Source organism: Neurospora crassa, linkage group IV (assembly GCF_000182925.2).
Source record: "Neurospora crassa OR74A linkage group IV, whole genome shotgun sequence".
Lineage (NCBI taxonomy): Eukaryota > Fungi > Ascomycota > Sordariomycetes > Sordariales > Sordariaceae > Neurospora > Neurospora crassa.
Window position 1 is genome coordinate 1,645,561 of NC_026504.1, and position 15,657 is coordinate 1,661,217.

Genomic DNA, 15,657 nt, shown 5'->3' on the forward strand with positions numbered 1-15,657 from the left:
GGCAGAGTAAAGGTAAAGGAATATATTGTTCTTGCAGACATACTAGTACCACGATACGAAAGGTTTAGTAAAGGAGAGCATCTATCACATCAATTTGTGAGCATGGAACGAGAGAGAAGCATCGTTCGCTTCTTTTTTCGACCGTCTATCATTTATCTAGCCAAGCTCTCTCTCGTACCGTGGGAGAAGTAGAGCCAAGGAAAGCAATCGATAGATAATTATTCATCCATCCATCTATCTATCTATCTGTCTTTCCTTGCCATGTCCCCTGGATATATAACGCTCCTAAATGGTTCTGTTTTGCCATATACCCTCCCTTCATTGTCTCCCTCCTTGCTTGCCTGACTTCCATGCGCTTCCTTGGGGGTATCCTATCTGGTATCAAAGTAAAAGCAAAAACAAAGCATTCCGTGAATAAAAGGATTTGAGAAGAAACAAAAGCGATGCCCAATATTAAAAAGCGATATTCCAACACATCCATGGTTGTGGAGCAATGGCATAAATGACCAAGCGCAGGCGTGATTAAGTGATCACGACCTTAGTTTTGTCTCAGAAACCACCATGGCGACCGAGGCATTGTAAGCCAGAGCCATGCAAGAAAGGAGTGAGCGAAACGTAGAGTTGGAGGTGGCTGATCTGTGCGAGAATATGGGGGGTTTTGTCAATGACAAAAGGGCAATGGGGTACTTTTTGTGATGTGGTGTAGTGCAGTGCGAAGAACAAAGGGAAAGCGTCTCCAACGAGTGAATGGTAATCGGTAAGTGAGAAGATGGCGCCTTCACAAAATGTGATGAACAAGACAAAACAAATCAAAACGAGGGTGGGGTATCTCGCGGGATCAGCCAGTCATAACCACTACATATCGCCCACTCACTGCTTCTCGACTCCAGCTGCTTGCGCTGCCGAGTCATCCAGGGGTTTCGGTGGTAGACTCCTCCGTTTATCGGTGGAAGAACGCGGGGACAGGGACAGTAGCCGAGCGCTGCCGGCGCTGATGTGTCGTGCGTGTCCCTTGCCCAGATTCACGCTGGTCGCTCGCCGAATCTCCTCGTATTTCACATCCCCCAAGGTGTCCGAGTGTTCAGGGCTTGCCTCGGGAGTATGCGTATCGCCCAAGAAATTGAGATATCCTTCAAAGCTTTTCGTTCGGACATTGGCAGGATGACCGTGAATGACAACGGGTTGCCCTTCCCTGACAGATCCCCAATGAGGTTCCTCCTCCCAATCACTTGATGCGCGAGCCTCCCCACTGGATTGCCGGTTCCATCCAGGACGTTCTCCACTAGGACGTGCAACACGGGATAGATAATCATCATCCACGATGGATGATTCCTCATTTAGGTGTTCATGCTCGGGCGAATGTCCATCCTGAATCTCGTTATCCGGCTCTAATGTCCGAGGAAGCTGCCTATATGGTGTTGATGACCTCATGAGACTTGATGACTTTCGCCTCTTCGCTGAAAAGCGTCCGGATAGCCATGACGCCTCAGAATCTATGGAGGCAAGCGACATGGTCTGCGGTTCGGGGGTCATGTTACGCTCATCGGGGTGGCCGAAGGAGGAGGGCGTATTACGGAGTGCGTCCACAGATCTCTGTTCTGATGACGTTGGTGTCTCGTATCTAGGGCCATTCTCCGATGTCGTTACTCCTAAGGGATCGACATCGTTGTTTGGGTTGGGAGACGCCTCGGCGATCGTGGGGGGAATCGAATCACCCTCGTTTAAGTGTATCCTGGATCCTGGTGGCGTGATTGGGAGCTCGGGAAGATCTTCACGGAAGCGCGATTTCGTGCGCTTCGGTACTCCCGAGCTAACCCGTCGCGGGGTGAAATTGGATGGGGGTGTTGGCACCTGTAGTTGTGGTGTTTGCATCGAGTCGCGCGACGTGTTGGAGAACGAAGACGGCCCACCGGAGCTTCGTCTGTTTCTGTTCCCCCACCTGAAGATGGATGCCCATGATATCGGTCCTCTGGAGCCACTGGTCTCCGACCCTCTCCGCATCTGTTCCGAGTGCTCCGTTTTGGCCGAGGAGGCTTGTCGAGACGATCGACCATTCGGGCTAAAGAAGAAACCCCTTGAATGTGAATTGGCTAAGCCAGGGGCTTCTGGCCCGAGGGCGGAAGTGGGAGTCTCGATCGGAATGCTTTCCGTGCGATGGAAAGATCTCAGTGGGTGTGGTCGCATATTTTCCTCGTCTTTTCCTTCGTTGAATTCTTCCCTCGATCGCTTTCTTGCTGATCTTGAAAGCTCATCCGATTTACGAATCCTTGATGACGTTACCACCGCAGACGCAGGGTCGATCCCCAAACCCACGGCCTCACGGCCAAGAACGCCTCTCTCCAGGTTTGGAGGAGACTCCCTGCCTTCCTTCTGCGCGTCATTCTCATCAGCGCGCTGCTTTTCCACCCGTTCGGCTAGTTTCGTTTGCGCCTTTTCCTGTTCTCGCTGCTGTCTCCGTTCGCGCCGTCGCCGATCTCGCTCCATCAACTCGCGAAGATCACTCGCGCTTAGATCATTAGCGAGGTCGTCAACACGTTTATGTGCCTTCAGTGTCGCCTCTGGTATGGGTTCTACGAGCCTCTTCTGGCGCTGTGAAGGTTTCTTGGCAAGCCCTGATGCGTCAACCTCGCCATGTGAAGAGCCCTGTCGCGGATGTGTAGAATATCGAAGGGTTGGCCTGGGAGCGAGTGCTTCGAATGCCGAGACTTTGTAGGCGATCTGCTCGGAGTCGGATGAAAAGGCCGAGTTGAGGGATTCGCGTACGGGTAAGGACACGTCGGAGGACCTCTGACCCCGGAATCCAAGACCATTCTTGATTTTCTTGCTGTCCTTCTTCATGGGGCGTCCTGCCATCCAGTCCTCGGTTGCTGCTCGAACAGGCACATATGCGCTCATTGCTTTGATCTCTGCCTCCCGCGCACGATCTTCCCTCCGCCTCTTCTTGCTCGATTTCTTTCGTAGTAGGTCCTCGCCGTCGCGTTTGTTATGGAGAGTGGGCACGCGAAAGAAAACGTTCCGACCTAGTTCAGTGTTGGTGGGCCCCTGGGAGTTGGCTGCTAATCCCGTGACTCTCCATTTTCCTTCCACGCTCATCTTCCGCCCAAGTTTAATCGAATCGTTGCGACCAGGGGAGAAGCTGTAGGTGCGTGCTCTTCGTGGAAGCTTGTGAGGATCCGCTCGATCCTGCCCTGTCTTTGCCTGTTCCGCTGTCGAAGCTTGGCCTATTTGGGTAGCATCTCGGTGCCCATCGAAATCCGTCGTGGCGGGGCGAGAACGCCTCTTACGGCTTTTTCGCCGAAATGGCCAGATTGCCATGATGACTCGGACGGAGGTTTGGCGAGAAACCGTCGGGGTGCAACCGAAAAAGCTGTGTGGTTGTGTGCAACTAGCTGTAAGATGGCACGTATGGCTGGTTTCTAGTATTGTCTGTGTTTTGTAGTAGATGCGACCGGTTCATTATGACCATGATTCCAAGGTGTGGTAGACCAAAAGAAGGCAAAACGAGTACCCAGACGGCCTACGAATCTGATGTGGGGGCCAATATCTTCAAACCATGCTTGTTATATGCCAACGTGAGAGGCGCGGTGATATGTCGCGGGATTGAGTGAGTGGAAAGCTAGAGGAAGGGGCGGCTGAGGACGGTCTGTGAGGTGGCGATTCTTTTGTCGCGACGACCTGGGATGGCAGTGTGGTGGTATTTCCAAGGATCGAGGTAGTCAGGTACTGATTCAGATATCCATGCAGGGTCTGGCTTGGATTCGTTTGGAGGTATGCCAAGGAGACTGTGTTCTACCGGTAGAATTGTCAATGAGTGTCTTTTGCTTTGTTAAAGAAGAGAGTGCACGAGAATGAAGCAGTCCCGGTGTTTCCTCTTTGTTCCGCGGACACACTTCCACTACGCATCCAAGCGACGTAGCATTCGGCTCTTGAGGGAACTCGGAGGCAAAACCAGGAGGTTTGAGCGCAACGTGGAAGCAGGTCCCAAGCCACAAATAAGGGGGATGTTGGCTGGAGTGGTGGGCAAGGGAAAGTGAGAGCGAGGGCAGAGGTAGAAATGATCGACACCCAATTTTTCCCTGTTGCTGGGTTGAAATAAGAAGGGCAAGATATAAGGTGGGGTGGGATCAACTTGGAGGTAGGTAGGTGTGACGAAGGGAGCAATGAGAGAGGTATTATCGACTGTCCTGCGCGTCCAGTCTCGCTGGCAGCTCGGGTGATGGAGGGGATCTGAGGAGAGCTTGCGTATTCGAGAGGCACAGCTCCAACTTGGAGGTGCACTTCGTGTATTGGGTTGGACAGGTAGAGAACGGCTGGGGAAAGCTCGTTAATAGAATGGGTATTACCTTTGTAAAGTGTGACTGCGGGCCGTACGGGGAGACGGGGCGGTCCCCTAGAAAAGAGGAAAATCGGTGGATGGAGATTGGAGGTGAGGTGCAGGTGAGATGGTTATGAATCAATGGCAGCGAATGGCAGCAAATGGAAAAGAAGAATGAAGAAATCAATCAACAGCCGACGAACGAGGGAAGGAGGAGACGGCAAGTGCCGCTTTTACAAGGTGACTTCCATCTGAAGAACCTGAACTGAAGCATGGAGAGGAAAGGATGGAAGGAACCGCAGTGGGGAGCAATGAGTGCCCTGGGAGGCAAGTACCACTAGAGTAATGTAAAGCTTAGCCAAGGTAAAATAGTGTAACGCAGAAAGATACCTGTACGTACCTAGGTAGGTACCTTGGGAGCAGCCGGGGGGTGAAGCAATGAACTGGAAGGTACGGAACCGTTCAGTTCTTGTCGTCCAGGATTCAACCTCGCACTTTCTTCGTGTTCGAATTGAACTTGGTACGGAGCAGCTCTGGAGTGAGGTCACGCATTGCCTGTTCAAGTGGCAGGCATCGCGTTCCCTGTGTAGGTACCTGATAGTGATAGCTGGTTCACTCCCTCAACCGATGGAAGCCATGACGTCCTTACCTAGGCTGGACATCATCACATCTAGCTCAAAAATAAAATTGAAAAAGGGGACCTGAGCTTCCCCGGCGTCCCTGCCGTGGGTGGACGGTAAGCTACCTAGAAACCATATGCCCTGCCGTTAGAAATGCGTCGGTGCTTGCCCTGCTGCCCTCTGCCAGGCATGCCCGGGCCTGCGACTTGCGAGGTCCAGTTGCAACCCTCTTACCTCTCCATACGCTAGTTGACAGCGGGCGTCGGTGCGTGTGTGCGTCTGAAGTCTGAAGTGGAGCTCTACCGACTGCGCTAAACTATTAGGGCATGCAGCCAGGGCATTGGAACTCCGTACTCCGTATTTCGCAGGCGTATCATTGGCGTATCGTAATGTGCTGGCGCTATAGGAAGCTTGAATGTTGCACATGAAGTGGATCACGGGCGTCACTGGGCGATGCAACTACATAATCATTCCCGTCCTCCCTCAAATTTAGGTCTTCCCCGCCGTCAATAATCTCCCTCCTTTTCCACACTGCTCCTGTTAAATCCGACTTGTCTTTTGCGCATTGCGTCTGGCGCAACCCATCTCCGCACTTTTCTCCTCTCATCTCACGTAGGCTCTCACGAGATAGCTTGGACGACGACCTACTGGACGCCGCAAGTGACGGACATATGCATCACGACCGATATGCTACCAATGAAAACATGGAAAACGGAAAATGTTCAACGGTCGAGCACGCCCACCGGCCATTGCCATGAAAATGGCAGGTGCTCCAAGCAGTGGCGGCAATCATTGGACTGGCCCGAAAACGTGGTGGTGTAAAGCCCATCTAAAGGCCCCCTCATGATAAGCGTTGCCGTTCGACGAAACGGGCATTTCTCGGATTGCCAGGACCAGGACATCGAGACAGCCCGACGGGACCCAGTCCGGAGTCGGATCGATGTTCTGTGTCCCCCCGCTTGCATCGGGCATCTTGAACGCCATATTGGCAAACTGAACGTCAGCTGGACATGCTGACCTTGAAGATGCGCTTGGTCATTTTTGAAAATGGGCTCTCTGTAGAACAAGACTCCATCACCGAAATTCAATGACCCTACCTACTTGGCTTTTGTATGGGCTTTTTTGGTCGGCATCGAGATTCACAAGGGAAGAATGAAGGCCAGCCGGTTGCAACGAGTTCTTGGCGCTCCGGATATCGACCCGTCAATACCTATCTTTCGCTCTTTTCGTGTCAGGTCCTTGAAGCTTTGACAATTCTCCGTCAATCAATTCTGCACTTGAAAGCTTCCATTGCATAAATGTCTGCTGCCAATATTTGCACCCAACATACATCTGTCGTCGGCGCGCATTGCAGACCACGCCTTTTATAGCCACTGATAGGCGCAAAAGTCTCGGCCACTCCCTACTGCGTACTAATAGTAGTCTGGGGTTGCCGTGGCCGTCTGCAAACAGTGCCCGAAACGCTCGTATCCGTCCTCATCACAATAATCGCGGCCCCCTGGTGAGCACTGAGATGTTCAAGGTATTTTCGGGTTTTTTTTTTTTTTTTTTTTTTTTTTTTTTTTTTTCACCACCCTCATCAGGTCTTGCAATGAGTGGCCAACAGTTCACCCTTACTTATAGTGTACATACTATGTTGGTATTGTATTTTTTGGTATCGGTAACAAACCCCAAACATCAGACCCACCTCTCACGATGGCGGGAAGCTGCCCGCCCGTGGCTTGCAGGAAATGGAGTTCCGTCCATAGAGGTATGTTCTTTCGCCAAAACGACGAATATAACCCGAATGTATCGACGTGCGTTGCGGGACCCCGAAAACTCCAATTTTCCCTCCTCCAATCTGGCTGAACCGGGGTGCGCTGGAGCCAATTATGTCATAGTAACCCCCTCTTCTCCCAAACTTCAGCCCATCGGAGTCCATCTGAATTGGCGTCATCCTGTCTTTCGGTAAAAGTCTTTCTTGTGTAACATAGTAGAAGCGAGCCCCAACAAACCCAGCTTCACTCAAAATCGACATGTGATGTATTCATTTATCAGTGCTTCCCTTGGAAGATACCAAAAAGAATCCAACTTTCGGTGGTAACGTCGCCATCATCATCGTCGCTGTCGCCGTCGCCACGCTTGGTTCGTGTTCAGTGCAATGGACCCAAAGATTTGCGGCCTTCAGGTCCACTGTTCCACACGCAGTCCCCATGCAGTAGCGCCGGCCCAATCCTGGGAATAGTAACTAGTGCACAAAGCCGCCGATAGTTTCTGCAGGGCAAGGCGTCGTTCAACTACACTACACTATGTACAGCGCGGCCCGAGCGGTGTCTGTCAGCTTGACACGTGTGTCGGCTGCACTTGAGATGTTCAGAGTGCCCAGAGTCACGGCAGCATCCATATGCCCGAGCACAAAGGTCGTGGGAAACTGTCTCTCTCTTCGAAAAGCCTCCCTTCTCCTCAAGGGACAGCGATAAGGGTCAGAAGCAGCAAGCGGCTACAAGTATCACCAAAAGCGAGCGTGGAGTTGTTGTCGTAGGTTGCGCAGCAGTGGGTCACCCCGTGCGCTAACTGGCTGTCTTGGACAACTCTTGGGGGGTGGTCTTTACCGTATACGAGATGGATACTCAGTCTGAATGCCTGATTCTGCAGGTGATGCCGTGCTTGGCCATCTCCCGTCGGTAGGACAGAGGGACTTGGAATCCACCAGCGCGAACGAGCTGACAAACCAGGCGCAAGAGACACTGCATTTCAGAGAGAGATCCAGGAAATGGGCACGATGCGTGATGATGGAGCAGACAGCATTAACACGTGAACGGGCGCTTGTTGGATTTTAACCGAGAACCGCAATTGCACTTCCCGTTCACACCCGCGGCTTCAACATCGCACACGCTCGACCCAAACAAGCACCCACCAAGTCCCACAGCATGCCAAATTGAGAGCACAAGAGACTCCCCGGGAGCTTGCGGCGACTGCGCACAAGATTACGGGCGTAGTTGAGTTGTAAAGCGAGGTCTATGTCTGTGTTGGGAACAGAGATAAAGACGCTACAATGATAGACACACACACGACTTTTAAGATTTCAAAAGCCAATCAGTCACACAAAGGATCCCAATTCCGGGCAAGCACCCAAGCTTCATTGGCTGACAAGACACCAAAATTGTTGCGTGCCTGAATGGATATTGATGCAGGCCAGGTTCGGGGAATGGATAAGGCGCATCAGCCGTGGGCCGTGGTCGCAATGGAACGAAGACAACGGTGAGCGCCGTTTGATTGTTCGCCGTTCGACTTCGCGCGAAGAAAAAGAAAAGAAGAAAAGCAAAGTGACAATGGATCACTAGACTAATGAGCCACCAACCTCATGCTTATGCATGAGGTACCTACCTCATGGCAACCCGCTCGAGTCATCGCCTAGGAGAGAAGGAGAAAAAAAAAAGTGAGATCGCGCCCATTTCCCCCAGAGCGGGCTGCCGTCTGCCGCGGGAAGCAGGAGATGATGCCATTTCACCAGCTTCACAACCCACGACAGCACGACGGATGGGTCCTTACCTTTGGCGGCTATGTACCGCATATCTCATCTTATAAATCGCAGGAATCAGGAATTCCAATATACAAGTTGATGTAAGATTCCGCCGTTATGGTCAAGAGATCTTTTCTTTCAACAACCATGCCATGGCCTTTGGCCCTATCACATTCCAACACGGGATTAATGACACCACAAACAAATCACGGGGCTCTGGGAAGAGGAGGGTGTTCCCAGGTTCCTCTGGGTGTCACCATCCAGTCATGTTACTAGTCAGGGGTAAAGGGAAAAAAAAAAAAAAACTTCCATGGGCTGATCCGGTACCTGAAAATGAATTTGCATGAACGAATGATTACTTGCAAGTGCAGACATTCAGGGTCCAGGTCTTCCTCATCTTTGTCTTTGAATCTTACAGGCCTCCTCTATTATTCTTTGATTCTTGTTATGAGTCTGGACTGAGGCCAGGCCCACGCTGAAGCATTTAGGCGACATTACTGCTGAAGCGAGAGAGAAAAGGAAGAGCCCGAAGGACAGCCGTGTATCAAACAGTAAAAAGACATTGCCTGGGATGGATGCTTCCGAAAATCGAATGCCAAGAGACCATATTCTAGGGGTCTTTTGCTCCACTCTGGACTGCTGCTGTTCACCTCGGCGAACCCCAGGGCCGTCGGCCGTCGTCTCATTTCTCTCTTCAACACCTCACGTCGAACAATCCTTTCTCTCGTTTGTACATACAGTACTCAACCTTCCAACTTTATATGACATGGCAAATGCCTGCGTCGTTATCATATCAATCCAACAACTAATCAGCAGCAATGAATGGCCAGAGACAGGAACCAAGACGAAAGCCCCCTTCCCCCCATTCCATTCTCATGGCAGCATGCTCACCATATTAAATGAATACTTCTACCTATTTACTTGCAGAACGCCATACACAGCTCCCGCAACTCTGCAGACGCCTCCCCCGGAACTATTTGGTGTCGTGATCACCGAGGCACGCTTCTTGCTTCCTTGTTCTTTTTCGTTTCGCAGCCCGGAACCCTGGTGGTCCACGCCACGTCCGCCATCCATTCCGCCTCACATTCAGGTCAATACGGTGCCCAGCTTTTTGAACGCCTCCTACATCCGTTGACCACGCACAACGAAGTATACAGTCATTGCCGGAGATATCTATTTACACATTACGGAGGAAGTCTTCCGAGTGGGGATGAGAGTTCATACCTACCTAACCGCCCGAAGAACAGGAAGAAGACGAGTTCTTCGCTTTTGTCGTGTGGGCTGGCTTGTACTGCCGTTATCCGTGTCCCCCAAACTCTCAGAGGGCGCCTAGAAGACGCTCTTTCTGGGCTGGAAATGGCGTATCGCCTGGCCTCAGGGTTATTCGCGGTGGCCTACCTGCCTGGATACCTCCTTTCGTCGGTGTCGGAAGAAAAGCGGCTGATCATCCTTCTTCATGCTTCTCTATGCTTGACGCCATCTTGTGCATTTCTCCCTCTCCTCTCTTCTCCGTGTTCCCGACTTGAGAGTCTCGCCGTTTCCCGTGCTCATTGGTCTGGCAATAGATTGTATGTAGTAGCCAAACAGGGGCAGAAAAGAGAGGGGAAGAAACATAAATAATTCTTTTTTCAATGAAATAAACCGGAAACTAGAAGGAATTGACGAGGGAAACATGGTGAACAGCAAAAAATCAAAAGAGTAAAATAACATACAACACCTGGGATTCGCTGGTCGTCACCGACCCAACTACTAGTCAGACGATTGGTAGCTTATCTATGGGAGAGCGGACGGGATCCCGAGTTTTCTACCATCTATGGTCGTATGTACTATTATGTTCTCTAAATTGGGCTTATGTGCTGAGTTGGATCTTGCTCTGGACTTTTTATTCCGTTGGCTAGAGGTAAGGAACGCGAATGCGTGCGAAGTACTGCTGCTGCTGCTGCTGCTGCTGCTACTGCAAAGAGATGCAGGAACCGGATGGACTCCACTCGTTCGTTGGTCATTGTATTCTTAAGGTGTCTGTCTAGACCTCGGAAGTAACATGGTCCTGCATGCTGACTGCTTATTGCGTGTTGTACAAGGTATTCATCCTCGGAACTCTTAGCATTTTTCACTATGTAAGAACGGAGTGAGCCAGATAGGTGGGCATGGTGGCTAACACCCAGACAACGAACGAGCTGTGATCACCAATTCACATAAAACATGCAAGGTTCAAACCCAGACCCGCTTGAACGGTTCACCGATCAGCACCTTACATGAACTTCCGAGCCTCTCCCCAGTGTGTTCCCCTTTCAGATCCTTCCGTACATGACGGACCCGCCGAAGAAACAACCAACGATTCGGTCGGGAGCATCCGTATTCCCTACATATGTACATAGTATATGCAATATGTAGATCATCGTGCCTATTATGCATACGGTGAGATGGGTATGTAAGTAAAACCCGTGGGAGGCCAGGTTGCTGACGATCGCTGACCACACAGTGTCCTATATAAAGCCACGAAGCTTCCATTGCCTGTGGTGGTTCGTGCTTGGTACTTGACAAGGGGGCATTTTACTCTGGTTCGCAACCACAGTACTGTAATATCCCGATGTTCGTTCTGTCCCATGCTCGGAGTCGGTCGGTATTAACTCTAAGGTTTTCTAATATATCAGATCAAACCAACCGAGCTGCAAAGAACACATGCCATCTGCCATCTGTCACCTGATGGGTGATAGTGTTCGGTTCGGTTCGGTCTAATATCCTATAGGGCCGATGAGGGTGCCCAATAGGCTGGGGGAGCGTAGGTTTGGGTAGGCGGTTGGCTGTATAGTCGGCTTCAATTTCGAGTCTGAATGCGAAATTCTGGTAACTGTTGCGTGAGATATGTTTCCCCATTGTCTGGTATTGTAAGATCTGATTCAAATAGCAAATTCGTGACATGAAGCTGTGAAGTCGATGTTCGAGCTTGATTCGGTAAATACATGGTCGATTTATGTTTTGTTCCTCATGGAGTTCGAGCTTTCGTACGACATTTCCAAACGATAGTATATGGCAAGTCAGGTCATCTGGGAAGTCAGAAAACGGAACTTCATCATAAACCAGAGTTGTGGAGGAAAGGGCAAAAGAAGGGATGCGAAGAGACGATCATCGTGACCAAGTGTCGGAACATTGCGGGGTTACCGCTATAAAGCAGATATGCAATTAGACGATAAGTGCCGCACAGTAGCGTCTCCGGAGCAACCACCCCCCACCATGACATGGGGTTCAATCAACACCTCCAACGGTCCATCCAAAAGTTGCGACAGAGATCAACGCGTCTGGACACGCGCCAACGAACCACCCTTCTTGGAACAGCCCTCCACACATTCTTACGCGATACTCATTTGCATCATCCACGCGACAGTCACGACGACAAAGGAAACCCGCGAAATCATCGAGCGAACCACGAACCACGAACCCATCCGAGTCCGTTGGTGCCCCAGCACACCACACCACAGCCAAACATGGCCTTCAACCCACGAATGTCCATCCTACCTCCGCAGCCGCAACAATCGCGGCAGCGCAAAAAGGAAGAAGAAGCCGCCTACGCCAACATGCGCCTGCCCGACCGCGAAATCGTCGGCTGCATCAACGAGCTCGGCATCCCCTTCACGCTGGCCGACCTGCAGAAGCCCAACCCGATCCAGGTGCAGATGATATTCGAGTGGTTCGGCGAGCTGCTGATGAATAAGACGCGTCAGACGGTCGACCCGGCGATGCGCGCGGCCGCCGAGGATGTCTGCGGCCCCGAACTGGGCGAGGCCATGATGCCTTCGGATACGCGAAATCTGCTGGGGTTTTACGTGTCGCTACGCAGGCTGATGCTGGATTGCGGAGTGAATGATTTCAGCTTCAATGACCTTTACAAACCGACGCATGACCGGTTGGTTAGGATGCTGAGTTATGTCATCAACTTTGTCAGGTTCCGTGAGAGCCAGACAAGCGTCATTGATGAGCATTGCAACAAGGCTGAGCAGACAAAGGCGCGTATCGAGCAGCTGTATGTCGAGAACCAGAATATGGAGGCGCAGTTGGAGGAGATGAGACACAATCGTAGGGCAATGGAAGTGCTGGTTCAGGAGAAGACGGTGCGCAATGAGGAGCTCAAGAAGCGGCTGCTGGAGCTCAGGCGAAGCCAGGAGAAGGTGGCCGCGAGGTTGGAGGAGGCCAAGACCAAGAAGGGCGAGTTGGCGGCAGAGTTGGAGGAAAAGACGGCTACCAAAATTGCGCTCAAGCAGGAGAGTGCAAAACTCCGGCCTTATGTGCTCCAGAGCCCGTCGGCGCTGCAGGCTAGTTTGGCGGAGCTGAGCAACACGCTGAACAACGATAAGGCACATATTGATGCGCTGGACAGGCGATCAAGAGCTCTCCAGACGTCAACGGACTCGTTCAGCGTGGTGGCATCGGACGTGGCATCATGCATCAAGCTGTTGGAAGAGATCGCGATCGAGCTGGCCAAGGAAGAAGAGGAGAACGTTAAGAACGCAAGGCAGAGAGACGCGCTCACGGAGCGGGGACACAATGTTAGAGAGGTGGAGCGTACCGAGGCGCTGCTCAAGAGGCAATTGGCCAAGTGGGTCGATCGCACGGCGCAGCTGCGAACGCAGAGCGAGGAGAAGGCGCAAAAGGCCATGGAGAAGATGGAGGAGTTGAGGGCGGTGCATAGGAAGTTGACCGAGGAGAGGTCGGAGAAGGGCAAGGATATTGAGAGGAGGAGAGTGAGAATCGAGCAGACGGAGAAGAAGGTACGTTTAAGCTGGACTGAAAGAAAAGAAATGAGGAGAGATGCTAACCAGTTGTGCCCTCAACTAGATGCTCGACTTGAAAGAGAACATTGAAAACGAAGTCCACGCTGCCCACGACGAGTACCTCAAGATGGAGGCACACATCAAGCTGTACATTACCGAGATGGAGCAGGCCATCTGAGCGAGCGTTTATTGGTGGATATGTTTTATACCCTTTTGTTCGCACACTTGTTCTTGTTTAACGTACAGTGTACTGCACCGCATTGGTTCACGGGTAAAGCATCGAGGTTTTGTTTGGCATAAGAGGTTTCTGGAGCATGTATGGATACCATGGAGTGGCGTTTCGGTTTAGTTCCCAGCAGGCTGGAAAGGTTGGGTGTGGTAATCTTTGCCTTTCATACCCTTTTAGGAGGCATCAAAAGTTGTAACACTGAATGAGACCACGAACTCTTACGATTACAAATTTCTTTCTGCCGTGCTCTGTGTACTGAACACTATACGACCCTCATATTCTCTTTCCTGCAATGACCAACCATCCTCAACTGAACAAACGATCTCTTTGCCTTTCCCTTTCCCACTCCCCAAACCCAAACTGGAACCATCGACCCAATACCCTCCTAACATCCACCGTCCTCCCAATCAACCCACCACCAACACTTCTCTCAAGATCCCCTCCTGCGCCTCTCAAAGCACTCCCGCTCACAACTGGCATCTTCTCCCCAAGCAAATCATCCAGGCTCCTCAGACTCTCATCATACCAAACTGGCTCAACAACCACAACCCCCAACCCAACCCTCCTCCCCGTCTCCAGCAATACAGCAGCCGTGGTGTTCAGCCCTTGCACGCTCCACTCGCTCGAATCACGATGTAAGGCTAGAAAGCCGTAGACTAATAATAGCTGTTGAGGTTGTGGACGTGCTTGCTGGTTTGGTAAGGGGTTATAAGTCGACGGATGAGGAGGAGGAGGGGTGGGAACCTTGTTGGTGTTGGTACTGTTATGATTGGTATCAAAGACAGAGAGAAAGGCGCGCAGGTGGGACACGGTGGGAACGAAGACTATGCGGATGTGTCGTGCTACGGCGACTTGGTAGAGGGGGGAGGCGAGGAGTTGGGAGGCCCAAGGGCCCGGGGTGATTTTGGCCGCCGGGGTGGTGCTTGTTGTTTTGGTGGGTTCATCTTGTGTTGACTGAGCTGTTGCTGCCGGTTGTTGTTGATTACTGGGCCACGGGATTTCCCGTTGTAACTCTTGGGCTTCCTTTTGGTCTTGTTTTGAATCTGTCGGTATCTTGTCTTGGTCTGGTTGAGGTGAACTTTGCCACTCTTCTTGCTCTTGACCCTGTGACTTGTCGTCATCTTCTTGGCTTTGCCTGATATCCCTAGCCAAAGCTGTGAGAAATTCGAGTCGGCTGGAGCAGACGATCAAGGTGGTGGGATAACTGCAGTGGTGGATGATGTACCAGAGCAGCTCAGAGGGAAATGCCGGGGAGCAGAAGAGAGGCTGAGGTTGAGCCTGAGACTGAGAAGAGTCCATGACATTGGTCGCTTGGTAGCTTTCACGACAGGAAAAAACGTTGGCCACGACTTGCGATTGCGCAACCAGCAAATATGTGCGTGTGGGGGGAGTGAGCTCCGTTTGAGATTTTGGTATTCGAGGAATGAAAATGCATTGGTTGTCGTCTCACATGCACGCTGCAGAAGGCGTTCCACTTGTGAGGTTTGTTTCTAAACTTTAAGGTATCACATCGCGGGTCTCGGATAGGGCTGAGTTCCGCTTGTATCGCGGTGGCGGCCGTCCCGATCCATATGGTCAAGGTGTTTGTTCGGACCCGGGATGATAGGGGTCCTCCCGCGGACGGCAAAAGTGGAAGCTAAAACCTGGGGAGATTCGATTGAAAAGAATACACGCCTATATGCATATGCTTGGATCGTGCATAACGACTAGAGGTAACAATCAAGGCAGCTCGAGCACTCAACCACCTGTCAGCTCGACATGAAAGACACCACTTGAATGCTCCCGTTATCCGGTCTTATTAACGGGGGAAAACCGTGAAATGGAGAGCGTAGATCTATCGGGTACCTTCAAGTGTGGAAAGGGGTGATTTTACCATCTCCTATGGTAAGGAAAAAAATGTTCATCGGAATCATCAAGCCATAAACGGGTTTTGGACATATAATTGAATCGAGCATCTGAGTTCAACATCTGGAAATCCTCGATAATCTCGTCGGTCGAGAGTTGTCAGCTGGCTTAACGACGGTTGGGTGGCATCGCCGCCGTGTCGGAAGCCTGATGTGAGTCTGTCAGGTATTGTTTCACTTTGGATTGCATTGTGTTGTGAGGCCGTAGAGGTAGGAAGATGATGGATGTCCCGCTTGTGATGTCTGTGTATAAGTGGAGGGTAGGTGAGAGATCGGGTGGTCAGCAAGGTAGGTAGTATCGGGTACATAGCTGCGAGG

At 51.4% G+C, this 15,657-nt stretch overlaps 3 protein-coding genes and 2 non-coding genes across 5 annotated transcripts; 2 read left to right on the forward strand and 3 right to left on the reverse strand.

The window, feature by feature from the left end:
• Nucleotides 1-74: 74 nt before the first annotated feature.
• On the reverse strand, nucleotides 75-4,471 carry NCU06566 (hypothetical protein). The gene is made up of 2 exons (XM_957180.3): nucleotides 4,344-4,471; nucleotides 75-3,789 (listed from the first exon to the last, which is right to left on the reverse strand). The coding sequence occupies exon 2, from the start codon at nucleotides 3,313-3,315 to the stop codon at nucleotides 871-873; it is 2,445 nt and encodes an 814-aa protein (XP_962273.1). The 5' UTR covers nucleotides 3,316-3,789; nucleotides 4,344-4,471; the 3' UTR covers nucleotides 75-870.
• A 997-nt stretch (nucleotides 4,472-5,468) lies between these two features.
• NCU14092 lies at nucleotides 5,469-6,225 on the forward strand. The gene has a single exon (XR_897882.1). It is a non-coding gene; the product is annotated as a ncrg21 (non-coding RNA).
• A 3,917-nt stretch (nucleotides 6,226-10,142) lies between these two features.
• On the reverse strand, nucleotides 10,143-10,242 carry NCU15630. The gene has a single exon (XR_897883.1). It is a non-coding gene; the product is annotated as a 5S ribosomal RNA (ribosomal RNA).
• Nucleotides 10,243-11,686: 1,444 nt separating this feature from the next.
• On the forward strand, nucleotides 11,687-13,706 carry NCU06568 (kinetochore protein nuf2). The gene is made up of 2 exons (XM_957182.2): nucleotides 11,687-13,203; nucleotides 13,271-13,706. The coding sequence occupies exons 1-2, from the start codon at nucleotides 11,923-11,925 to the stop codon at nucleotides 13,382-13,384; spliced, it is 1,395 nt and encodes a 464-aa protein (XP_962275.1). The 5' UTR covers nucleotides 11,687-11,922; the 3' UTR covers nucleotides 13,385-13,706.
• NCU16765 (hypothetical protein) lies at nucleotides 13,544-15,041 on the reverse strand. The gene has a single exon (XM_011396073.1). The coding sequence runs from the start codon at nucleotides 14,732-14,734 to the stop codon at nucleotides 13,742-13,744; it is 993 nt and encodes a 330-aa protein (XP_011394375.1). The 5' UTR covers nucleotides 14,735-15,041; the 3' UTR covers nucleotides 13,544-13,741.
• Between the last annotated feature and the right edge of the window lie 616 nt (nucleotides 15,042-15,657).

Excerpts from the sequence above, each read along its gene's own strand:
- NCU06566 (XM_957180.3), bottom strand. The coding sequence starts at position 3,315 with ATGGCAATCTGGCCATTTCGGCGAAAAAGCCGTAAGAGGCGTTCTCGC.
- NCU06568 (XM_957182.2), top strand. The coding sequence starts at position 11,923 with ATGGCCTTCAACCCACGAATGTCCATCCTACCTCCGCAGCCGCAACAA. Across the intron at positions 13,204-13,270 it reads TCGAGCAGACGGAGAAGAAG|ATGCTCGACTTGAAAGAGAA; the intron begins GTACGTTTAAGC and ends GCCCTCAACTAG.
- NCU16765 (XM_011396073.1), bottom strand. The coding sequence starts at position 14,734 with ATGGACTCTTCTCAGTCTCAGGCTCAACCTCAGCCTCTCTTCTGCTCC.